The sequence below is a fragment of the Chlamydomonas reinhardtii genome, chromosome 16, assembly GCF_000002595.2.
Source record: "Chlamydomonas reinhardtii strain CC-503 cw92 mt+ chromosome 16, whole genome shotgun sequence".
Lineage (NCBI taxonomy): Eukaryota > Viridiplantae > Chlorophyta > Chlorophyceae > Chlamydomonadales > Chlamydomonadaceae > Chlamydomonas > Chlamydomonas reinhardtii.
The window spans coordinates 3,585,134-3,605,228 of record NC_057019.1 but is presented as its reverse complement, the minus strand read 5'-3'; the positions used below and the strand labels follow the sequence as shown (position 1 = coordinate 3,605,228).

The 20,095-nt window shown below is 64.5% G+C and overlaps 4 protein-coding genes across 4 annotated transcripts; 1 reads left to right on the top strand and 3 right to left on the bottom strand.

The window, feature by feature from the left end:
• Positions 1–83: 83 nt before the first annotated feature.
• Positions 84–5,309, top strand: CHLRE_16g683437v5 (uncharacterized protein). The gene is made up of 8 exons (XM_043071488.1): positions 84–811; positions 1,030–1,084; positions 1,211–1,360; positions 1,506–1,833; positions 2,003–2,097; positions 2,260–2,722; positions 2,973–3,301; positions 3,496–5,309. Exons 1-8 carry the CDS (start codon positions 273–275, stop codon positions 4,033–4,035), a joined length of 2,499 nt encoding a protein of 832 aa, XP_042915751.1. The 5' UTR covers positions 84–272; the 3' UTR covers positions 4,036–5,309.
• Positions 5,310–5,311: 2 nt separating this feature from the next.
• Positions 5,312–7,553, bottom strand: CHLRE_16g683081v5 (uncharacterized protein). The gene is made up of 6 exons (XM_043071482.1): positions 7,440–7,553; positions 7,270–7,352; positions 6,929–6,992; positions 6,485–6,606; positions 6,157–6,267; positions 5,312–5,842 (listed from the first exon to the last, which is right to left on the bottom strand). The coding sequence occupies exons 1-6, from the start codon at positions 7,467–7,469 to the stop codon at positions 5,737–5,739; spliced, it is 516 nt and encodes a 171-aa protein (XP_042915750.1). The 5' UTR covers positions 7,470–7,553; the 3' UTR covers positions 5,312–5,736.
• Positions 7,554–7,601: 48 nt separating this feature from the next.
• On the bottom strand, positions 7,602–10,433 carry CHLRE_16g682725v5 (uncharacterized protein). Its single transcript, XM_001699214.2, has 8 exons — positions 10,348–10,433; positions 10,219–10,277; positions 9,915–9,975; positions 9,744–9,797; positions 9,475–9,572; positions 9,001–9,108; positions 8,696–8,804; positions 7,602–8,410 (listed from the first exon to the last, which is right to left on the bottom strand). Exons 1-8 carry the CDS (start codon positions 10,373–10,375, stop codon positions 8,274–8,276), a joined length of 654 nt encoding a protein of 217 aa, XP_001699266.1. The 5' UTR covers positions 10,376–10,433; the 3' UTR covers positions 7,602–8,273.
• A 111-nt stretch (positions 10,434–10,544) lies between these two features.
• On the bottom strand, positions 10,545–19,883 carry CHLRE_16g682369v5 (uncharacterized protein). The gene is made up of 18 exons (XM_043071462.1): positions 19,519–19,883; positions 19,344–19,402; positions 18,752–18,806; positions 18,289–18,555; positions 17,732–17,948; positions 17,206–17,424; positions 16,673–16,794; positions 16,312–16,415; positions 15,834–15,936; positions 15,301–15,444; positions 14,853–15,008; positions 14,519–14,608; positions 13,973–14,254; positions 13,428–13,699; positions 12,562–13,216; positions 12,265–12,372; positions 11,915–12,076; positions 10,545–11,642 (listed from the first exon to the last, which is right to left on the bottom strand). Exons 1-18 carry the CDS (start codon positions 19,672–19,674, stop codon positions 11,250–11,252), a joined length of 3,564 nt encoding a protein of 1,187 aa, XP_042915749.1. The 5' UTR covers positions 19,675–19,883; the 3' UTR covers positions 10,545–11,249.
• Between the last annotated feature and the right edge of the window lie 212 nt (positions 19,884–20,095).

The window sequence follows — 20,095 nt, the reverse complement described above, 5'->3', positions numbered from 1 at the left end:
CAGAACAACTAAATTCCATGCATGTCGCCCATGCGGCTGGAGTCTTCCAACGCAATGCGCCTTTGCAGCAGCTCTGGCCTTGAATAGTATTTGGGACGTGGTTTAAGGGACAGCAAGGACTCAACAAGACCTGACGCGGGAGATCCTATTTGACATTTCTAGCGCAAAGGTCGGAGATAATCGATTGGGACCATTTCATGGCACATGCCTCATATCTGATCTCTAGGTTGTAAAGACAGCCGCTTTGACGCTCTGCGGCTGGAAGACCGCAAATGGCGCGCGAAGTGCTCTCGCCGGCTGCAGCTGCATTGTCGCAGCTGGCGTCCTGCAACCTTAAGGAGCTGCACCTGAAGCGCGCGGACGGCAGCCGCATCCTGGACTCGCTGCACGCCTCCTGCCGTGCCGCGAAGGTCATCCCCGCCTCCGCCCCCGACGCCACGCCCAAGGAGCGCTACCTCGCGGTGTTTGACGCCGCGCTTGCGGGCGGGCTGGGCTGCTGGATCCTGGACTATGTGGAGGTGGTGTGTGCCGACCGCCACCTCACATCCAACGACCCGCTGGAGGCTTACCTGCTGGACGGCGGCTTCGTCAAGGCCTGGGCGGCAGCGTGCCTGGCTCGCGCCGAGCAGGCCGCCACGTCAGCGTTGACCGCCGACATGGCCTTCCACAGCTTCCAGTCCAGCGGGCAGCTGCAGGGCCAGTTGGCGCAGACGCGGGTGCTGGTGGCGGTGCTGCGGGCGCTGGACCGCATCCGCGCGGCGGCGGCGGGCGGCGCCATGGCGGGGGTGGCGGGCGGCGCAGCGGGCGACAGGTGAGCAGCCAGGGTGGGGCCTTTGCCATGTTGAGGCTCACGGCTCGGGCATCAGGCTCGTTAAGACAGCGCAGCGCAGTGCGCATGAGAGTACGTGACGTAGACGCTGGGGTTCACGCCACTGCAAGTGCTAGGCCTGGGGCGTCGAGCAATGCGCACTCTGGTTTCACCCTGTCACTATCAGCCCGGGCTGTTTGCTGCAATGTCCCGCGCTGCAGACTGTCTGTGAAGGAGGAGCTGCGCCAGGCGGTGCTGCTGGAGCAGGCGTTCCAGGTGAGAGGGGATCTGACGTCGTGTGGAGCCCACGGCTGCATACCGTGTTCGCTGTATGTAGATTACGTGGTATTGGCCACTGTTAGACCTCTGAGCTGTATGTGCATGTCATGCATGGGCCCGCAGGTGATGGACTGGTGCGCGCGCCAAGGCCTGGCGGAGCCGCGCGCCGCCGCCACCGGCCGCTTCGGCTCCTACCCCGAGTGGTCGCGCGCCGTCAATGCACGCCGTGCACGCGCCGCGCCCCGGCCGCTATTCCTGGACTCGCTGCTGCAGGTGCGGGAGGCCAAAGCCGAGCCGGGGGCCTGGGCGGCGCCGCGTTGTGTGTGGAATGCCCAATCAGCCAGTTTTACTTGTTGCAAATCCCCTGACGCCCTGCCCTGCCCGTGCGCTGACCTGCGCTTGTCCCTGCCGTCCGCAGTCTCTGTCGCTGTCGGGCGCCTACCCCGCCTCCAGCGTGCAGCACATGTTGCACACGCTGCTGCTGGTGGTGCGCGACCCCGAGCCCGCCGCCTGGGCCGCCAAGCTGGCGCTGCTGTCCTACTTCCTCATGGACGCAGGAGCGCTGGAGGCAGCGGCGCCAGGCGGCGCGGGCGCAGCAGCGGGGCTGGGGCCGGGGTCGGCGGCGGGCGGCGGCGGCGAGGCACGGGTGGAGGCGGCGCTGGAGGAGCTGCGGCGCACGTTCCGGCTGAGCGCGGCGGACGTGGGCGTGTGGCAGTGCAACTACCTGCTCGACTGCGCCGTGCCGGGTGCGTGCGCGCGGGCGCCTGTAGGGGGCGACTTGGAACCTGCGCGTCCTGCTGCTGCGGGACGTGGGGGTACTGCTTGAGTTTGCTTGCGTTTAGGCTAGAACCTACGAATGTGTTTCGTGGATTCAATGCGGACTCGCCATCTCCTTGACTGTGGCGCTGTGCGCAGACGGACCGGACGGGTCGGAAGACCCCTATCTGGCCCGCGCCTGCTCGCTGCTGCCGTCCTGCGTCACGCCCACGCTGCCTTTCGCCTTTATTGAGGTGCGGGGCCCTACAGGAATGGGGTGCGCACACGACATGCACTCTGGGGACACGCGCTCTGACGGCACGCTGGCCCTTGCCGCCATCTGCGCGGGCTGTTGCAAACCCCTCCCGCCTGTTCACTCACTACGAGCTCTCGCCCCTGTGGCACCCGCATCACAGGCGTTGCTGGCCCTGGGCCGGCCTGGCGTTGCGCTTGCGGTGGACCGCGGCCAGTCCGGCTCCGAGGCGTCCGGCAGCGGCCCCGCCGCCGCGGCAGCAGCCGGCGGCGCCGCTGGCACCTCGGGACGGCCGTGTCGCACCTTGGCGCAAGCCACCACCCTGCTAGACACGCGACTGCGGTGCGGTCTCATGACGGAAGCCTTCATGCTGCTGCGCCAGCACGTCAGCGACCTGGCGGCACGGCTGCATGCAGCCGGCGGCGGCGGCGGGGCCGGCGGCCGCGCGGAGCTGGAGGAGCACACACGGGTGCTGCTGGGCCGGCTGGCGGAGTGGGCGGCGGTTCAGGACGAGGCGGGCGCAGCGGCGGCCATCGCGGCGGCGGGCGGCTCCACCGCCACACTGGCCGCGGCCGCCAGCACGGGCTGGCTGAACCGGCTGACGGAGCTGCCCCTCAACGCCACCGGTGAGCCGCATGGCGCGAGTGCGTGTGCCCTGTGTTCGGTGCCCTGTGCCTTGTGCAGGGCCCCTGCCGGCGCTTGTGCTGGGGTGCGCATCCTGTCCATACCCGCAGAGCCTGCAGGGCTGCCTTACCCTGCCGATTCTCGTGTAGAACCAGTTTTCGCGTGTTAGTTTCGCAGCCACACGCACACACCTCACAACCCCCACCCACTCCCTCTGCCTCCTTCTGCCACCACGCCTCCTCCCGCCCGCAGAGGAGAGTGTGCTGGTATCTTGGCTGGTGGCGGAGGCCGAGGCGGGCCGCCCAGCTGGCGACTTCCTGCCGCTGTTCTTCCTGCAGCGCGGCCGCGTCAATGAGGCCACCGCCGCCTGGCGGAGGTGGGACGCGCGGCAGGCGGCGCTGGCGGCGGCGGGCCGGCGGCGCTCCCCGGTCAGCGACCTAGTGGCGGCGGCGCTGGACGCGGCGCACTGCGGCGGGCTGCCGGGGCCGCTGCGGAACGTGATGGTGCCCGCGCCGGCACCCGGGGCCGAGCAGCCGGCGGCAGCGGGAGCCAGCGGCGTACCGGACCTGGCGCCTGGACAGGTGAGCGCGCGTGACGTGGGGTGTCCAATGCCTGGGCATACGATGTCCAGACACGCGGTGCATGAATCTGGGTCTGGACCCTTTCATAGCGCTTACCACAGCTGGCGGTCACAGAGCTCCTCCTCAATCTGTTGCAAACACATGCGCTTGTGCCGGAAACACCCACGCGCCCATGCCACCGCTCCCCGCTGCAGGGCGCTGTGGGCATTCTGGCGGGCCTGTTGGACCACATGTCGCCCGAGCAGCCCCTGGCCGTGCTGCCCTTCCACGGAGCCGAGCCGCCGCCGCTGGTGTCGCGCGCGGTGCAGCTACCGGCGCCCCACATCACCGCGGCGCAGCAGGCCGCCGCCGCAGCCGCCCCGCCCGGGTCCTCCTCGCAGCCCCAGGGGCACCAGCAACAGCAGCCGTTTGTGGGCATGCCGCTGCAGCTGCCCGCAGCGGCGCCGTTCCGCGCGCCGCCGCCGACGCCCGGGCCTGACGCGTTCGGAGCGGGCGGGTACCAGCAAGGCCGCTTCTTCCGGCCCGCGCCGGGCGGCAGCGGCACGCTTGGCGTGTCTGGTGGCGGCGCGGGCATTGGCAGCGGCACAGGTGCGGGTGGCGCTGGGGGCCTCTTGTTCAGCGTTGGGGCAGGCGCGGTTGCGGCGGGGCCGGCACCCGGTGGCGGCGTTGTGGGCCCGGCGGCGCTTGCGGCGGCGCGCAGCACCAAGCGCTACAAGCCTAATGACTGGTTCTAGTAGAATATGGCACACAACGGCTGTTAGTGCCGCCCGTGATGTCTCCGTGGGCGTGGTGGTTGCATGGTGGCCTTAACTCTTGCCAGGCTTTTTCGGCTATGTCGGTGGATGACGGACGCAGGGAAATCTCGTGTGGTAGCATGACGAAGCGATGACGTTGAACTCGCGCGCGTGAGGATACTGCGGCAGCTGTAGGCCTGCCGCCACACGCATGTGTTTGTCACGGGCTGCGTGCCTGCGGGGCGGGCGTCCTCGTCTATGTGTAGCGTGCAGGTGGAGGGCCTTTCTCGGGGAACTGACGGTGTGGTGCAGGACGACTGGGAGCTAGGCAGGGTTGGAAACCGGTGGAGCACACTGGACAGACGGCGGACCGCATGAGGAGTGGTGTGATGGTGGGGTGCAGTTTCATCTTGGGTTCTTACAGGTGCATTGCAGAGGCAATGATCACCGCCGCCTAAATAGATAGCCTGGGCCAGTCACGATCACAGCCTACCGCAAACCTCCCAGCTCCGCAGCGCGATGGCTCGCCCTTTGTGGGGACTCACAGTCAAGTGTGGAATAGCGGGGAGGCAGTGTGTTGCTGGGACGGGCTGTGAGCGCATTGTGTCGTGAGCGAGGTTGGGAGAGGAGACTGGAGCAAGGGAGGGTTGGATCGTGTTGGAGCGCCAGGGCAAGCAACTTTGTAAGTGCGGCCTCAAAGCGTTGAGCCCAGCAGGTGCTATCCCTCGAGGATATTTGGCATTGGCTTTGCCTAGACCTCAGCTTGGTCTCTCGTCGGCTTTGGCCTCATGGCCAGGGGCGGTGCACTTTAGTGCCCGTTTTCATGTGTTCATTGTTTTCAAGAGTTTCTGCATTCGATAAATAGCCCGTCGAAGGCTGTACTGGTAGCCGAAAAAAGCAAAAAAGACAACAACCCTAATGTAAGGTTCTTGCCGAGGACTAAGGCTGTCGCCCCCCTTTGGGGGGCGAGCCAACTTCGAAGTACTACCGGATCTCCAACATCAGGGAGCTGTGCCCACAGGAATTACAAGTCCTGGCGGCCTGCCTCCATCTGGTCTCTTCTTCGCATGCACGTCAGCCACAAGTGACAGTGCATCTTTGACGGCTAGCGTCAAGGTTGTTGGCAGATAGAGCGGCTCTTTCGGCGGCTCAGGCGGCTCCCCTGCACCCATTCGGCACACCTCTAGCGGGACTCCAGGCGGGCCTGACGAAGCCCCTTTGGCACGGACGTTAAAGTGGCGCAGGTGCTGCCGTGCTGGTAAAGGAGACTGAAAATCCTGAAAAGTATTTACATATTCACTATCATGCTCTCCACGTCACCATGAGTGCCCTCGCTGTTGGAGCACCCGGTCGCGTAGACTCGGTTGCGCTTACCCAGCACTCGCCCGTTGTCCCAAAGTGGCCATGTTGTCTCCAAACCAACCCTACCCTATGTCCCCATCACCATCGTCGCCACGCATCTGACAGTACGAACTGCTCACCCGTCAATACACCGTCAGCAGCCTCCGCTCGCCAGTCCCTGCGGAACTTATTACAGTCACCTCCTCACCTCCATCCTCCAACCCGACCCAGACCAGACCCAGACCCAGACCCCCACACGGCCTTCCTGTGCACGCGCTCATCTGCTGCGTGCTTGCTCTCCTGGCTTGGCGCTCTACGCGTGCCCCCACCTTCCGGGACCTGCTGTCTGCTGTCTGCTGCCTACTGCGCCGCTGCCGGCTCCTGCAGCCCCGACAGCATGCTGGCGTCAAAGGTGGCGGTCTGGGCGTCCACGAACTGCCACAGCCCCGTGCTGGTCTTCAGGAAGCTGCGGGAAGCAGGGTGGGAAGGCAGGGGCGAGGGATCGTGTATAAAGCGGGTGTCAGACTGTCAGGGGGTCGGAAGCATGGGGGGCGCGAAGGTGTTCAACGCGCCACACGCACCGCGCCAATGCCCTGCCGTGACCAGCATCGTGCCGTGACACACTCACGCGGCTGACCCATGCAGCTGACGCCAGCATTCACCCGCAGTTCGCGCCAGCCACAGGTGCGCTGCCTCGGCCCTCACATACTGCCCAGACCCATGCTTGTTGAAGCATGCTCCATGCCTGCCCCCCGCCTTTCCCGCCCCCTTCTTGCTCACCGGCCGCGCTCCGCGGTGCGGCTCCAGGCGGCGGCGTCCTTCACCTCGGCCTCCGTGATGGGCGCCCCCGGCGCGGAGCGTTTGCGGCTGAGGTACTCATATGCCACATAGCTGCAGGAGATGAGGCGAGGGCGAGGCGATGTTATGGCTGTTGGGGTACTACGGTACTGCAGTGTACCATAGTGCTGTGCATGATAAAGCAGCCGCGTGGTGGCAGGACGGGTAAGGTCGGGCGCGTCCATCCCCGGCGGTGCAACCACCACAGCAGCAGCCCGGCGCCGCCCCCTGCACCCAGCACCCCCTGCACGCTCCGCCCCGCCCTGCTCACCCCTCGTACTCGTTGACGCCCGGCTCCGTCTTAACGATCTTCAGGCCTGTGTATGCGAAGCGGTTGCAGCCAGTCGCCACGTCCTCGCGAAGACGGTCCTGCGCGCCGCCGGGGGTGGGCACCTGCGAAGGAGTGGCGTGGGGGTGCTGTATGTGCCCAAGCCCAACCAACAAGTACCGCACACCCATGTTCCATTGGGGCGCCCACCCAACCATGGAAGTGCAAGCTGCACGCGCCAGGAGGGGACTGTCTCATTGTCCTGGTGTGCGGAAAGCGCCCTCCTCCCGCCCACGCTCCTCGCGCCTCCTCAGCCGTCCACGCCCTTGGAAGCACCGCGCGCTGTGCCCCCCTGCCTCCGCACGCACACGTCACGCATCACGCATGTCTCCACCACCTGAACCACACGCTCTCCAGAGCCCTACCAGTCACCCCAGTTGCACTCACGTTGTACTGGTGTATGTGGTAGTCGGGGTGGGTGGTGTTGAGGATGTAGTCAGGCTCAGCCTTGCTGCGGGCGGGCAGGCGGGGCGGGCGAGCGTAAGGGTTGTCAGCAGGCCGCAACTGGGTGTGTGCTTGGTGGCAGGGGCGTGAGGAGATCTACACCAGTAGCGTGCGGCTGTGGAAGAAGGCGATGCAGGGCCTTGCTGAGGTGGGCAGCACGTCCTCAAGAGCCAAGGTGCGACCAGGGCCGCTGCCTCACATACCAACACCGCGTTAGGAGGAAAGCCAGGCTTCAACGCACCGCGCCCCCCCCCCGGCACATGGCATACCGTACCCCTCCTCACTTGAACGCGGCGAAGCGGGCACGCAGCGTGGCCTCAGGGGTGGGGGCCAGCGCCTCGCTGCGGTGGTATGGCCCGCAGCAGTTCTGCGAAGCAGTCATCGGAACAGGTAGGGTGTGTGCAAACTCAGTGCCTGGGTAATGGGAGAGGGAGAAGCAATCAAATTTGCCAACCCATTCACGAAGGCACAAATAACTGCGCATGCTGCCAATGCCGGGAAAGGCTCGGACGCGTGCAAGCGGAACATGCATTTCGGCGGCTTTACTCAATTTCGACTCGGGCTTGATTCATTGATGTTTATGCGTTGTTTACGTGTTGCTACATGTGGAACATGTGCGTTATCAACTGCACAAATCACACCTTGTAGGCCTTCCCGCTCTCGCATGGGCAAGGGTCGGGCGTCGCAGCGTCCTTGCGCTGCACAAATTTCTTTGGTTGCGCTGCTCCAAAGCCCTTAGATGCTTGAACGACGACAGCTCGGCGCGTGGCAGCGTTCTGGGTTGCGATACAGGTGCGCGTCGAGCGCGCGTGGAGGGACTGCATGGTTATGGGTCGCTGTGTTAACACTGTAAAGCTCAGACTGTAAACCAAACGACTTCAAGGCAAACGCCGAGCGGCGCTGGCTCAATGTTGGGTATTTACCGTGTGTGTATTGTGTGCCCGCAGCTTACCCCATCGGCAAAACAAGACACCCCTTGCGAGTTCCGCGTCGTAGGGCATCAAATTATGGTTATTCTGCTACAATACTATACCGGTAATGCCACAGTATCTGCAATCACTTATGCACAATCTGAACTATGTAACGGCAAGCTTGACAAAGTAACGAAGTAACAGCCCCGTCGTAGGTGCCCGTCGCAGTACCATCCACGAAGGCGCAGCAACCGCGGCCCAGTGCCAACATCCCAATGCAGCCAGCAATACTTCACCAGTAACACGCCTCAAAACCCCACGGCTCTCGCCAGAGCGCAACCTGCCCGCGGGCCTTCCCCGTCCCCTATAAGGCGGGCTCAGGGGTCAGGCTTGTACGAGGCACGGCTCTCCTCCGTCTTGTCCTGGTAGTAGGCCTTGACGGCGGGCAGATTCGCAATCTTGTTGCGGAAGGCCTTGATTGCCGGGTAGGAGTTTAGCAGGTCCTTGGGAATGCCTGGTGGATGGCAGGAGGCAGGGCGGCATGTTGGCAGGGTGGTGGCATCAGGTTGGGGGCTTGGGGCAGACCGAAAGTGATAGCGGTTGCGCGAGGGCACGATGTTGGCAAGGAACATCGTAGCAGCCGCGCTCGCCAGTTTCGGACCGGACGGGGTCACATGGCGCATCGCCGCTTCTCTGCGCCTGACGCCCCACGGCCTCCAGCACGCGCGCACACGCTGCTGGCTCTCACTTCAACTCCCTCTCCCAGCCCCAGCCCCATTGCCGCAGTGGCCCCACCCACCCTCCATGATGGGGCTGGTGATGCCGCTGAGGTAGGTGAACACCACCACGTCGGCGAAAGAAAGCTTGCCGCCCGCCAGCCAGCCGCCGCCCTCGGCATTGGCCTTCTCCTGTGGTGCGGGGCAGGGCAGCCGGGGCAGGGCAGGGGTTGGGCGGGGATCGGGGCGTGCATAAGCGACACACCACACGGAGCCACAGCGTGCTTTTAGCTGACATGGCCCTGAGGCGCATGTGCGTTGCGGTGTCGCGGTCTGCCCCCTCTCAGCTCCGCTCCCTCCCGCGCCGTCCCGCCGCAGCAGCTCTTACAATAATCTTCTCCAGCTGCTTCAGTTTGTCGCCGCCCTTGCCGGCCAGGATGTCCTGACGCGCCTTCACCTTCTCCTCAGCGGGCATGGTCCAGGTGGGCATGAACAACTGGGGGGCGCAGGGGGGTAGGGAGGGGATGGGGCATCGGCAGAGCACCAGCACGTGGACGGCACAAGGGAGCGAGTGGCATGCATCCGCGAGCTTGCGGAGTTGACGGGCGGGGTGAAGAGGCTGGAAAGATCCGCACGGGCAGATCCCCTTATTCCCAGCTATGCCACAGTCGAGCAATCCACACACGACCTCACGTGCTGTCGTGACGCGCAGGCCAGCGCCCTCCCTGGAGACCCCGCTCTCCCTGCTCCACGTCCCACGAGCAGCATACGTCGTCCTGCCCAACTGCTTTCTTTCGTACTCTGGTGCTTTCGTACTCTGGTACTCTCTGACACACGGGTCTAGCACATGGCCCCGACTCACGTCCATGAAGTCGGTCACGTGGAAGACCACCATGTCCGCAAACGCGGCGTCCTTGGGGTCCTCCGGGTACAGACCCGTCAGCTTGGCCACATAGCGGTCTGGAGGCGGGGGCGTGAGGCGGAGGCGTGAGGCGGAGGCCGTGAGGCGAGGGCGTACGGCGGGGGCAGGAATGTAGTGGCGTCACGGCTGCGGCGGAGCCGCGGAGTTGAGGCGGGGTATGCAGGGCTGGGTGAAGCAAGCGGGCGTTGCTCAGCACCGGTGCCACTCACCAATGGCGCCGCTCTGTGCCAGCATGCTCCCATCCTCAAACTCCAGAACAGGCACTGCACGGGGGATAGGGTTGGCGTGGGTCCGCAAACGTCAGGAACACTGCAGGCATGAGAAGCGCAGCGCCGGGCTGCGGCGTTGATCGAGAGGGCCAACACACGCGGCCGCCGCACCTTGGCCAAAGGGTGTCTTGGCCTTGAACTCGGCAAAGGTGGCGTATGTGTAAGTGACATCCTGGGAAGGGAGCAGAGGCGCGGTCAGGCGGGTAAGGGCTCGAAGTTAGGGTGCCGCACGTGAGGGTCGGCCACAGCACTGCGGCTGGGCCTCCTGCCGCCGAGCTGTTCATATGCTGCTGCAATATCTTAACCACTGAAGCATGCATAGCGCAGAGCTGATTTGGAGCGGAAGTAGGCTAGGAAGCTTCGCATTGACCCTTCCCGAGAGTCCAGATCGCGGGCACTCTGCATGCGAGCTCACCTCAAACGGCACGTTGCCAATGGTGAAGAGCAGGCGCGACACCTCGGCGCGGCCGGCGCCTGCGTGCAAAATAGCGAAACAACGTTTGCGCCTGTTGCCCCGCATAAATTTAGATATGCCGCGCATTACCTGCGAAGTAGTGCAGCTTGAGAGGCATGCTGAAGGTATTTGCGTGCAGAGCGTGTAGAATGTCAGAACTTCAGTCGGTAATGAGCTTAAAACGATTGCGTATTACGTTGGCCGCGCGTGCCCTGCATGCTGCGCCGTACCTGTACGACCGCGGGTTGACGCACTGGGCAGGTGCGCCTGGACGGCTGGAACAAACTGAACATGGTGCTTTACAGCAAATTATTTGTGATAGAGCCATGGTAGGCACGTCCATTCATGGATTCGTCAGGGCTGTGCCTCCTCTGCTGTCCGCCATGTCGACATCGACTGCCATTCCCGCCTCCGGTATGGAGCACCAGCCTCTGCAACATTCTTTAGGTTGTTAATAATGACCCTTCGCCCCAGTGTCCCACAGTATGTCACATCTCGCCCGCATCCAGGATCACATATTCACATGCTTTGCTCTAGACCCTTCCGACCGGCCAGCCTACTCCACGCTGGTAGGCACGCCAAGAACACCACCACCAAACCTTGCCTTTGCGCCCAGTCAACACCATTCCTCACCAGCCTCTACCTTTCCAGGCAACACGTAAGGCCGGTACATACTGGCCTCCCTACGGCACACGGCGCGCCCCAACTAGCACCCGTTTCCTCACTTGACCTTGCTTTGCTAGGGTAATCGACTAGCGGTATTGCATTCGCTGGTGACCTGACTCGCTACCCTACTCGCAAAAAAAAAACATGGATTGCGGTTCGTACAACCCGGATGCGCAAGTCCACGAACAGCAACCCCTGCCCTGGGCGCAACCAGCTGCAACACGTCGTTACTAACACACATATAAGCCTCACCGGTACTTCCATAGGAACTGGAAACGACCACCCGCCAGGCCACCACCAGCATCACCGCCGGCGCCCTCCACCGCTCACGCGGACCGCAGCAAGCCGCCGCCGCCGCTCCCGCCCGCCTTCGGCAGCAACGTGGAGCGCTGCCCCGCATCGTGCCCATACCCGTGCCCGCTGTCCTCCTCCTCCTGCTCGCCCCCCTCGCCACCCTCCGCCCCGCGCGTCACCACGCGCCGCATCACGCGCGGCGGGCGGCGGTACCTCCGCAGCAGCAGGCTGCTCGCCACCACGCTGACGGAGGAAAAGGCCATGCACAGGCCCGCCAGCCAGGGCGGCAGCTGCATGTGCACGGCCGGGTAGAACACGCCGGCAGCCACTGGGATCATGAGTGTGTTGTAGCCCATGGCCCACAGGTAGTTGAGGCGGATGCGGTTGAAGGTGCGCTGGCTCACGTCGATCGCCACCAGCACGTCCTGGCGGGAGGGGGCATGCAGGGGAGGAAGGGAGGTGGGAGGTGGGACAGGGAGAATGCGGCGAGGCGGTGCGGGTGCAGGGGCAGGTTGCTCGGGAATGCAGGTTGAGGTTCAGGTGGAGCAGGCCAGCCCACTCGCAGGCCGCACGCACGCCGGCTGCTGCACGCTGCGGCGACCATCAGCCTTCCGCCGCCTCCGCTCTCTCTCCTCCTTCTCCCGTTCCGACTCCGTCTCCTTCGAGCCCGGACAACCCCTTCCTGCCCGCCTCTCACCTCCAGGTCATCCCGCATCAGCACGTAGTCGGCGGCCTCGATGGCAATGTCGGTGCCGCTGCCGATGGCCACCCCCACGTCCGCTGCCGCCAGGGCCGGGCTGTCGTTTACGCCGTCGCCCACCATGGCCACCGTCTTGCCCGCGCCCTGCAGCTCCCGGACCTGCGTGGGTGGCGCGTGCGCGTGTTAAGTTTGGAGATGATCAAGCGGAGCAGCGTTGGCTTGCAGCTATCAATGAACACTTGCAAGAGATCCGTACGGCATCGTATTAGGAAGCAACTAGTAATTAAGGAAGTACCCGTGCCCTTCGGCGTGGTAAAACATCCACCGCGGAACCTACAGCTCCGCACCTTTTGTGCCTTGGTCTTGGGCAGCGTCTCTGCAAACACGGTCTCAATACCCAGCTGAGCCGCCAGCGCACGAGCAGTGCGCCAGTTGTCGCCCGTGAGCATCACCACCTGAGAACATCACGCGGCGAAGCGCATGGAGGCGTCAAGGGGGCGTCAAGCCGTCACGGAGCCGTCACGGCGCAGGGTAAAGACATGAGGCGTCAAGCCGCAAAGCCGCCGCCTCGCTGCCCCAACCCAGCAAGGCAACAGCCACAACCACAGCCGGACAACAATTGTTCCGGTCACCCCTCGACGCACCTCCACTTTGCGCGACCGCAGCGCCGCCACCACGCCCGGCGCCTCGGGCTTGAGCGGGTCGGCAACGGCCAGTATGCCCACCAGCCGGCCGTTGAGCGCCACGTGCACACACGTGTGGCCGCTGCTCTCCATGGGGGCCACGTAAGCCTCGGCCTCCTCCGGCACCGCCACGCCCTCCTGCTGCATCAGCAGCCGGTTGCCAACCGCCACACGCACCGGGCCTTGTCCGGCTCCACCTCCTCCGGACTTGGCGCCAGCGCCTCCAGCGGAGGCGGCGGCAGCTGCAGAGGCGCGCGGTGAGCGCGCACCGGCGCCGCCCGATGACGAGGTGGCCGAGGCGGCGGCGGCGGCGGCGGCTGCCGCCAACGATGCAAGCTGGTCGCCCCTGACGGTGCAGGTGATGCCCACTCCCGGGGCCATCACCACATCGCTCGCCTTGGGCAGCAATGCCTCCAGTTCGGCATGGTTGGAGCCATTGGAGCCGTTACCGTTGAGACCGTTCGCGCCGTTGCCGTTGGTCAGGTAGGCGGCGCCGCCGCGGCTGCCTTCCTTCGGGTCCTTGCCACCGGTGCCAAGGGAGGAGCGGCGCTGCTGTTGCGAGGCGGCGGCGGTGTCGGCGGTGGTCGCGCCGTGTTGCAGCATCACCAGCTGCAGCCTGTGTGTTGGGGTGAATGTGTGTGCAGGAAGTCATTGCAGACGTCATGACTATGAAGCATCCTTGGGACCAACAGAGGCTATAGAAGCAGTACAGGCGAAGTGAGAAGGAGGCCACGCGAAGCGGATACTTACTCCCCGCGTCAACCAACCCCTCAGAGGCAGGCAGGTCAGCAGGGCAGGACAACATCGTGCCACCTCCCCGCACTCACGTGCAGAAGTCCAGGATGGCTCGGGCCAGGGGGTGCTCCGAGGAGCTCTCCGCCGCGCCCACACACCGGCACAGCGTAGCCAGGTCAACACCGGCCCCCGCGCCGCCACCTGCCGACGCGGACAGGGCGGCGGGGGCAGTTGCAGGCGCGCCGCCTCCCGCCGAGCTGCTGAGCGGCAGCGGGTCCATGAGCCGCCAGTCGGTGACGGTGGGGCGGCCGCGTGTGAGCGTGCCGGTCTTGTCAAACACCACCACATCTACCTTGCTGGCGGCCTACGCGATGCGGGAGTGGGAAGGGCAGGACATGAAAGATGTGCGTCAGACAAGCAGACGGACCGCACGTGGCGTTGGGTGAAGCTGGAACGAACACGGAAGGTTGAGTGAGTCCGCAAGAGGTACCGCACGGGGAAGCCCCGACCTATCTGCTTGCGCTCCCATTGCGTCGCCCAGCAGCCGCTGTTCCCAGCCATTCTGCTGTCCCGCCCTCTCCCTCCCTCTCCTCTCTCCTTTCCTCTCCCTTTCTCTCTCCCTCCTCCCCTGCCTCACCTCCAGTGCGTCCGCGCCCTTGATCAGGATGCCCATCTGCGCCGCCACGCCCGTGCCCACCATCACCGCCGTGGGCGTGGCCAGCCCCAGCGCGCAGGGGCAGGCGATGACCAGCACCGCGATGGCGAACAGCAGCGCGAACAGGAAGGGCGAGTGGCCCTCGGGCAACCAGTCGGCTGGGAAGGCGTTGGCGTTGCCGGCGATGAACCAGCACAGCAACGTCAGCAGCGAGATGACGATGACCACCGGCACGAAGATGGAAGCCACGCGGTCAGCAAACGCCTGATTACGGCACGGTATGACGGATGGGTGGGTTGGTTGGTAGGTAGTTGCGCGCGGGTGTGATGTGCGGTGTGCCGTTTGGTATGGTCTGGTGCGGTGTGGTCAGGTTCTGAAGATAGGATTTGGCTGGCCTCTCTTTCCTGCCATGGACTTGCTTGCTATGACTCCCTGTCCCAACGCCACCCGCACGACAGGTTAATGTGCCCCGCACACCAAGAAGTAGCACGCCACCGCCTGCTACGCCTGCCCCGCCCGCCTGCTCACCTGCACGGGCGCCTTGCTCATCTGGGCGTGCTCCACCAGCCGCACAATCTGGCTCAGCACCGTCTCGCTGCCCACACGCGTGGCGCGGACCTGGAGCCACACGGCGCAGGCACAGGCCACAGGCAGGGACAACAGAACACTTAAAGCGGAGCTTGCAACCCGGCAGCAACCAAGCGCGACGTTGTGCGACGCCTGGCGAACGGGCCCGCACGATTATGCATCCAGGCGCCCAAGTGGCTTCCTGATCCGCACCAGCCGCACAGCCCGCACCAGCCACACAGCCCGCAAGCCACCAGCGCCCCCAGCTCCCTGCGTCACGGACTTGCTCACTCACCAGCAGCGGGTTGGATGTGTTGATGGTGCCGCCAATCACCACGTCGCCTGGCCGCTTCCACTTGGGCACGGACTCGCCCGTTACCATGGCCTCGTTTACATAGGACTGCCCGTCCACAATGACGCCATCGGTGGGAACCTTGGCTCCCGGCAGCACCTGCACAGGGGGAAGAGGGGACGAAGGGACGTGTGTTAAAGAGCACAAGGAAGGGGCGCGTGTATATGTGTGTGTGTGCGTGTCTGGGAGGTACAAGTGCGCCACCTGGCGTGTCCGCCGTCGTCGCGGAGAGGGCCAAGTCACGCGCGGGCGGGTAAGGATGCATCTGGGAGCAACGTCGCCTGGGGTGTCCGTCGTCTGCCCTCCGCCCTCACGGGCCGACCTCCTCCACCCTTGCCCTCCCTCGACTGCTCCGCATCCCAACGCCTCCACGGGGAAGCGCCCCACGCACCCTCAGTACGTCGCCTCTGTGAATGAGCGCCGACGCGACCTCGCAACTGTCCACCACACCGCCAGTCTCCGGGTCCAGGGTCACCAGGGTGGCGCTGTCGGGCGCTAGGGCGGCTAGGGCGGCCAGCGCGGCGGAGGTGCGGCCCTGGCAGCGGAGGGGTGGCGGGAGACGTGGGTGACAGTGGGGCGCATAGGTAAGGAGGTGAAGCAGAATAACAAGTCACAGGAGGGCATTCAAGGCACGGGGGCCCGGATTTGCTCGTGAGAGGGCCGGCAAGATTTTAAGCTGGGTGGTGCCAGGACGCATGGCGCAGGCGAAGTGCAGCAGCGTTCGGCGTTCAAGCCGCCGGGAACACCAGCACCTTGTCACTCTGTATGCACGTCCCGCCTACACGCCTACACAGCCCTCCTGATTCCCCTCCAAGCGCCTCTTCCCAGCCTCACGCCCCCTGTCTTCTGCCTGTACCCTCCCCCTTCCCGCACTTCTTGCAAGGTTTGCTTCTCTTGGCCCCCCTCCCTCCACTCCCCCCGTACCTTGGCTGCCGCCTCCAGGTACTTGCCCAACAGGATGAAGGTGATGAGCATGGCCGACGTCTCGAAGAAGTCCGTGGGAACGTACTCGCTGGACAGCTTGTGCCTGAGCGCGAGGAGGAAAGCGATGGGGATGGGAGAGGCGAGACAGGAGTTAGGAAGCCGTGACGGTTGCATGGGTGGAGGAAAGCAACGATTTAAGGAGGTCAGAGCTGTGTTGCAGCAACACTTGCTTGCCGTAGCCCGCCAGCCGATCTTCCCATCCAGCTGTGCATGCCAAGCATAGCAACCGCCCCGCCCTCAGCCCCACCGACCCAGACCCCCGCCCCCACCCGCCCCGCCCCCCGGTAGACCAAACATGCCCGCGGGCACCACGCCCGGGCCCCATCCCCCTGCTCCCAGCTACCCGCCCATCCGCATTTTGCATTGAGTTCGTTATTTTATTTTGGGCTGGATTCTAAAAGCACCCCCCGCTACCCACCTGTTCATGTGGTGGAACATGATGCTGATGACGGAGTAGATGTAGGAGGCGTTGGTGCCCAGGCTCACCAGCACGTCCATGTTGGCGGTGCCGCGCCGCAGAGCCTACAGCACGCAGCGGCGAACACACAGGGGTGAGGCGGGGTAGGATGAGGCACACAGGGCCAACCGGGCGATGCGGGCCAAGGGCAAAGGGCTGGTGTGGACAGTCCTGCGCCAGGTCGCAGAGCTCATCACACCAAACACACTAGGGCGCCGAACGGTGCCTAACTCTTGTCGTAGAGCCAGCCCGGCTGCTATGTGTCCTGTAATGCATTGCCTTCAAATCCGTCGCCACGCTGCTTCTGTCAGCACATCCTCACCTTGAACGCGCCCCTGTGAAACCTCCAGCCCACCACGAACTGCACGGGTGTGGCCAGCACCCACTTGACCAGCTGGTTGCAGGGAAAGCCAAAGATGGGCATGGAGGTGATGGCGGCGGAGCCTGCGAGGCGGGGAGGGGTTTACAATCATGATTATCTAAGAAGTGAAGGCGTAGCAGACATGGGGGGACAGAAGAGTTATCTACTCCAAGCCCCAAATCCAAGCGAGAATCACAGTCCCTTCGACGACAGAAACCCTCAATTCTCGCATGTACAGTGCGACCTCAAGTTTCCCCGCCGCCGCGCGCCAACAATCCGCTGGTCCTGCAATCCCCCTCGCCTTCTGCTCAGTCTGGGCCTTCCAAGTTTGCTTTGCTACAAAAGCCTTTGCTAGATAGGGTGGCCCAATCTCCTCCCCTCCCCTCTTCTCCTCGCTCTGTTGCATTGGGTTCGGTTTTTTTTGGGCTGGAATCTACAACCCCTCCCCTCCTCCCTCTCCTTCCCCCTCCCCTTTTCCGCTTCCCTACGCTCACCGGGTATCATGGGCAGCACCATGGCCACCACGAACACCGGTACCGTGAAGAACAGACTGCTGCTGAACAGGCCCCACCAGTACCGCAGCTCCCGAGCAGCAGCCGCCTGGGCGCCGCCCGCTGCCGCCAGCTCGCTGCGCTGCAGCGTTGCAGTCAGGCCCTCGGCGCCGCCCGCGCCGCCGTCGCAGCGCTCAATGGCACCGATCATGTCGCGAGGGCCTGTGGGGCGCGGCGGTGTTAGCGTGGTTGTCAGTGGAAGGTTGGGATCGGCCGAACGCCCCGATGCCATGAGGCCCCTCTCACAACTACGGACCTCATCTCAGGGTCGGGACATTCCCGGAATCGCACACATGTTACTCGTGTCCCATGTCGCCAACGCCACCTGCCAGCGCCCCACCTCCCCACGTCCCTACGTTCCACCAGCCCGCCAGCCGCCGGCCCGCCCGCCACCCCCTGTCCCCGCCCGCCGCCACCCTGTACTCCATGAACGGCTGCCCCTCCCCCAGCCACCCTGCGGCCCCCTCACCCGCTGTGTTGGGGTCGTACCAGACCTCCGCGTGCCCCGTCAGCAGGCTGACCGCCGCCTTGGCCACGCCCGGCACTCGCCGCAGCGCCACCTCCACTGCCGTGGCGTCGCCGCTGACGCTCATGCCGCTCACGGCCAGGGTGAGGGACTCCAGGCCTCCCTGGCTCAGCAGTGTGGCCTCAAAGCCCGCGTCCTCCACCGCCTCCACCAGAGCCTCCTGCGGAAGCGGCCGGGTTCGGGGAGCCGATCAGACCCGTGCCATGTCAAGGCCAGGCCACGCGCCCTTCTCGCTCCGCAAGTCCGCGCGCATACCACCCACCCTGCAGCCCCGCCACCCAACTGCCACAGACCCGCCGCTCCCTTTCCGGCTGCACCATTCCGCTCCGCCCCATTCCGCGCCAGGCCACTCCCCCCCCCCCCCCGGGACGAGCTCTGGCGCTGGACCTGTGGACGCCGTCGGTCATCGGTACGCGCACCCCTACGCCCGCTGTCTACTTCGCTACACTTCTCTGTACCAATCCTTGCAACCGCCCTTAACCCCGCACGCACGCCCTCACCGCTGCCACTACGGCGCTATCGAACGTGACCTCCACCTCCCCGCTCGCCAGCGCCACCGCCGCCCGGCTGACGCCGGAGCAGCTCAGCAGCGCGTTCTCCACCGCCGTGCTGCAGGCGGCGCACACCATGCCGCTCACACGCATGCGCAGCGCCTCCAGCGCCGCCGGCTTGGGCTGGCGCACACTGATCAGGCCGCCCTCGAAGCCGGCGTCCTCCACTGCGCCCACCAGCGCCTCCGGGCCCACTGCCGCCTCGTCGTAATGGACCTGAGCGGAGAGCAGGGCGGCCGGGGTGTGACGAGGTCCTCATCCCAGGCGAGCCCCACACTGCCCCAGCCCTACGCTGTATCTATCGCCGAATATGCACAATTAAGAAGAATCGGTTCGCCGAATTGTGCGGTTGGTATTGACCACTCAATGCAACTACCCCACACACGCCCATCCGCCGCCGCCCCTGCCCCACCTCGGCGCTCTCCTGCAACAGCGCCACGCTCACGCGCTTTACGCCCGCCACAGAGCTGCGGCAGGCAGGCAGTTGCAGGAGGAGCAGCGCGCGGTAGCAAGGATGACACGTTAGCAATTTGCATGTACAAGTCCAGGTGTTGACCGAAACTGCGCGGCCAGCAACCCAGGCGATTGGCATCCCACAGTCACTGTGGGTTGACCGGCATCCAGTCTTCCCATCAGTCGTGGGCCCGTCGTGAATGTCTTATCATTTACCGTACCCTTCCCGTGTGTGCGGTTCCGCGCCCGGCTGGCTGGGCGGTGGGCGCTGTGTGCAACTGCCGGTCCGAGGGCGGTTAATACTATTGTATGCCCCCCGAAGGGCCGACGGTTGACTGCGCCGCCGAAGCGTGCTCGCTGCGGTCCGCTAGGGCTGCGCTGCGCGGTCCGCTAGGTCTGCGCTGCTGCCTAGTGCTGACCTTGCCGCAACGATATTCAGGCTGCATCGAACTTGGAAGGGGCTGGCCGGACGCACAGGGTGCGTGACGTCGTGTCCCCCCCCCCTCCACTGCGCGCCTCCCCCGAGCGCACGAGGCGTCGAAATCAATTACCTTAGGGCTCCTTCCACGGCCTTGGAGCAAGCGGCGCACGTCATCCCCTTGACAGAGAGCTGCAACAGTAGGTCGCCAGCGATGGCACGTTCAGAGCACGCGCCAAAGGTCCTTATGCAACCTATCATTCAGGAATCAAAGCCGTCACCATTTTTCATAATTTAACGCGTCTCACCAGCGCCACGGGCCAGCGGGCCTTCTCGTCCGGTCCGAGTGTCGCCATTGGCACATACTTTGACGAGGATGCCCCAGAGGCCTCCCGGTCATCTTTCTCCTTCTCCGGGAGCTTCTCATAGCGCAGCGAGCTCAGCCACCGCAGCGCCTTGTCCATTGCAACCTATTTCGCGCGCGTCGCCGCGCCTAAAACACAAATCCGCTTGCCTGCAACGGTCCTATAACATTATGACGGTGTTTGACAGGCGGCAATAAGCACTAGGTGTCACAAGAAGCTGTGGCACACGCGAGTAGCAAAGTAGGGCAGACGTATATGTACATTGGTTTTACAATGCGTTTAGACACTATCTTTAAGATTGTTTACGGTTAATGCCTTAAGTCTGGGAGGGTTAAGGAACTAATCGGGGAATTGGAGTCAGTCAGCCCCATCTAGGCACTGCAGCCCGTCGCCCGCGACAGAAACACAGGGCGCTCTGTGGAAACTACTTGAACTACGTGTACACATTGATAGAAGTTCAAGGGGGAGATAACTTCCCAGCAGAGGCAGTTGGTTGGCCACGAAAATTGCTACGTGTTTG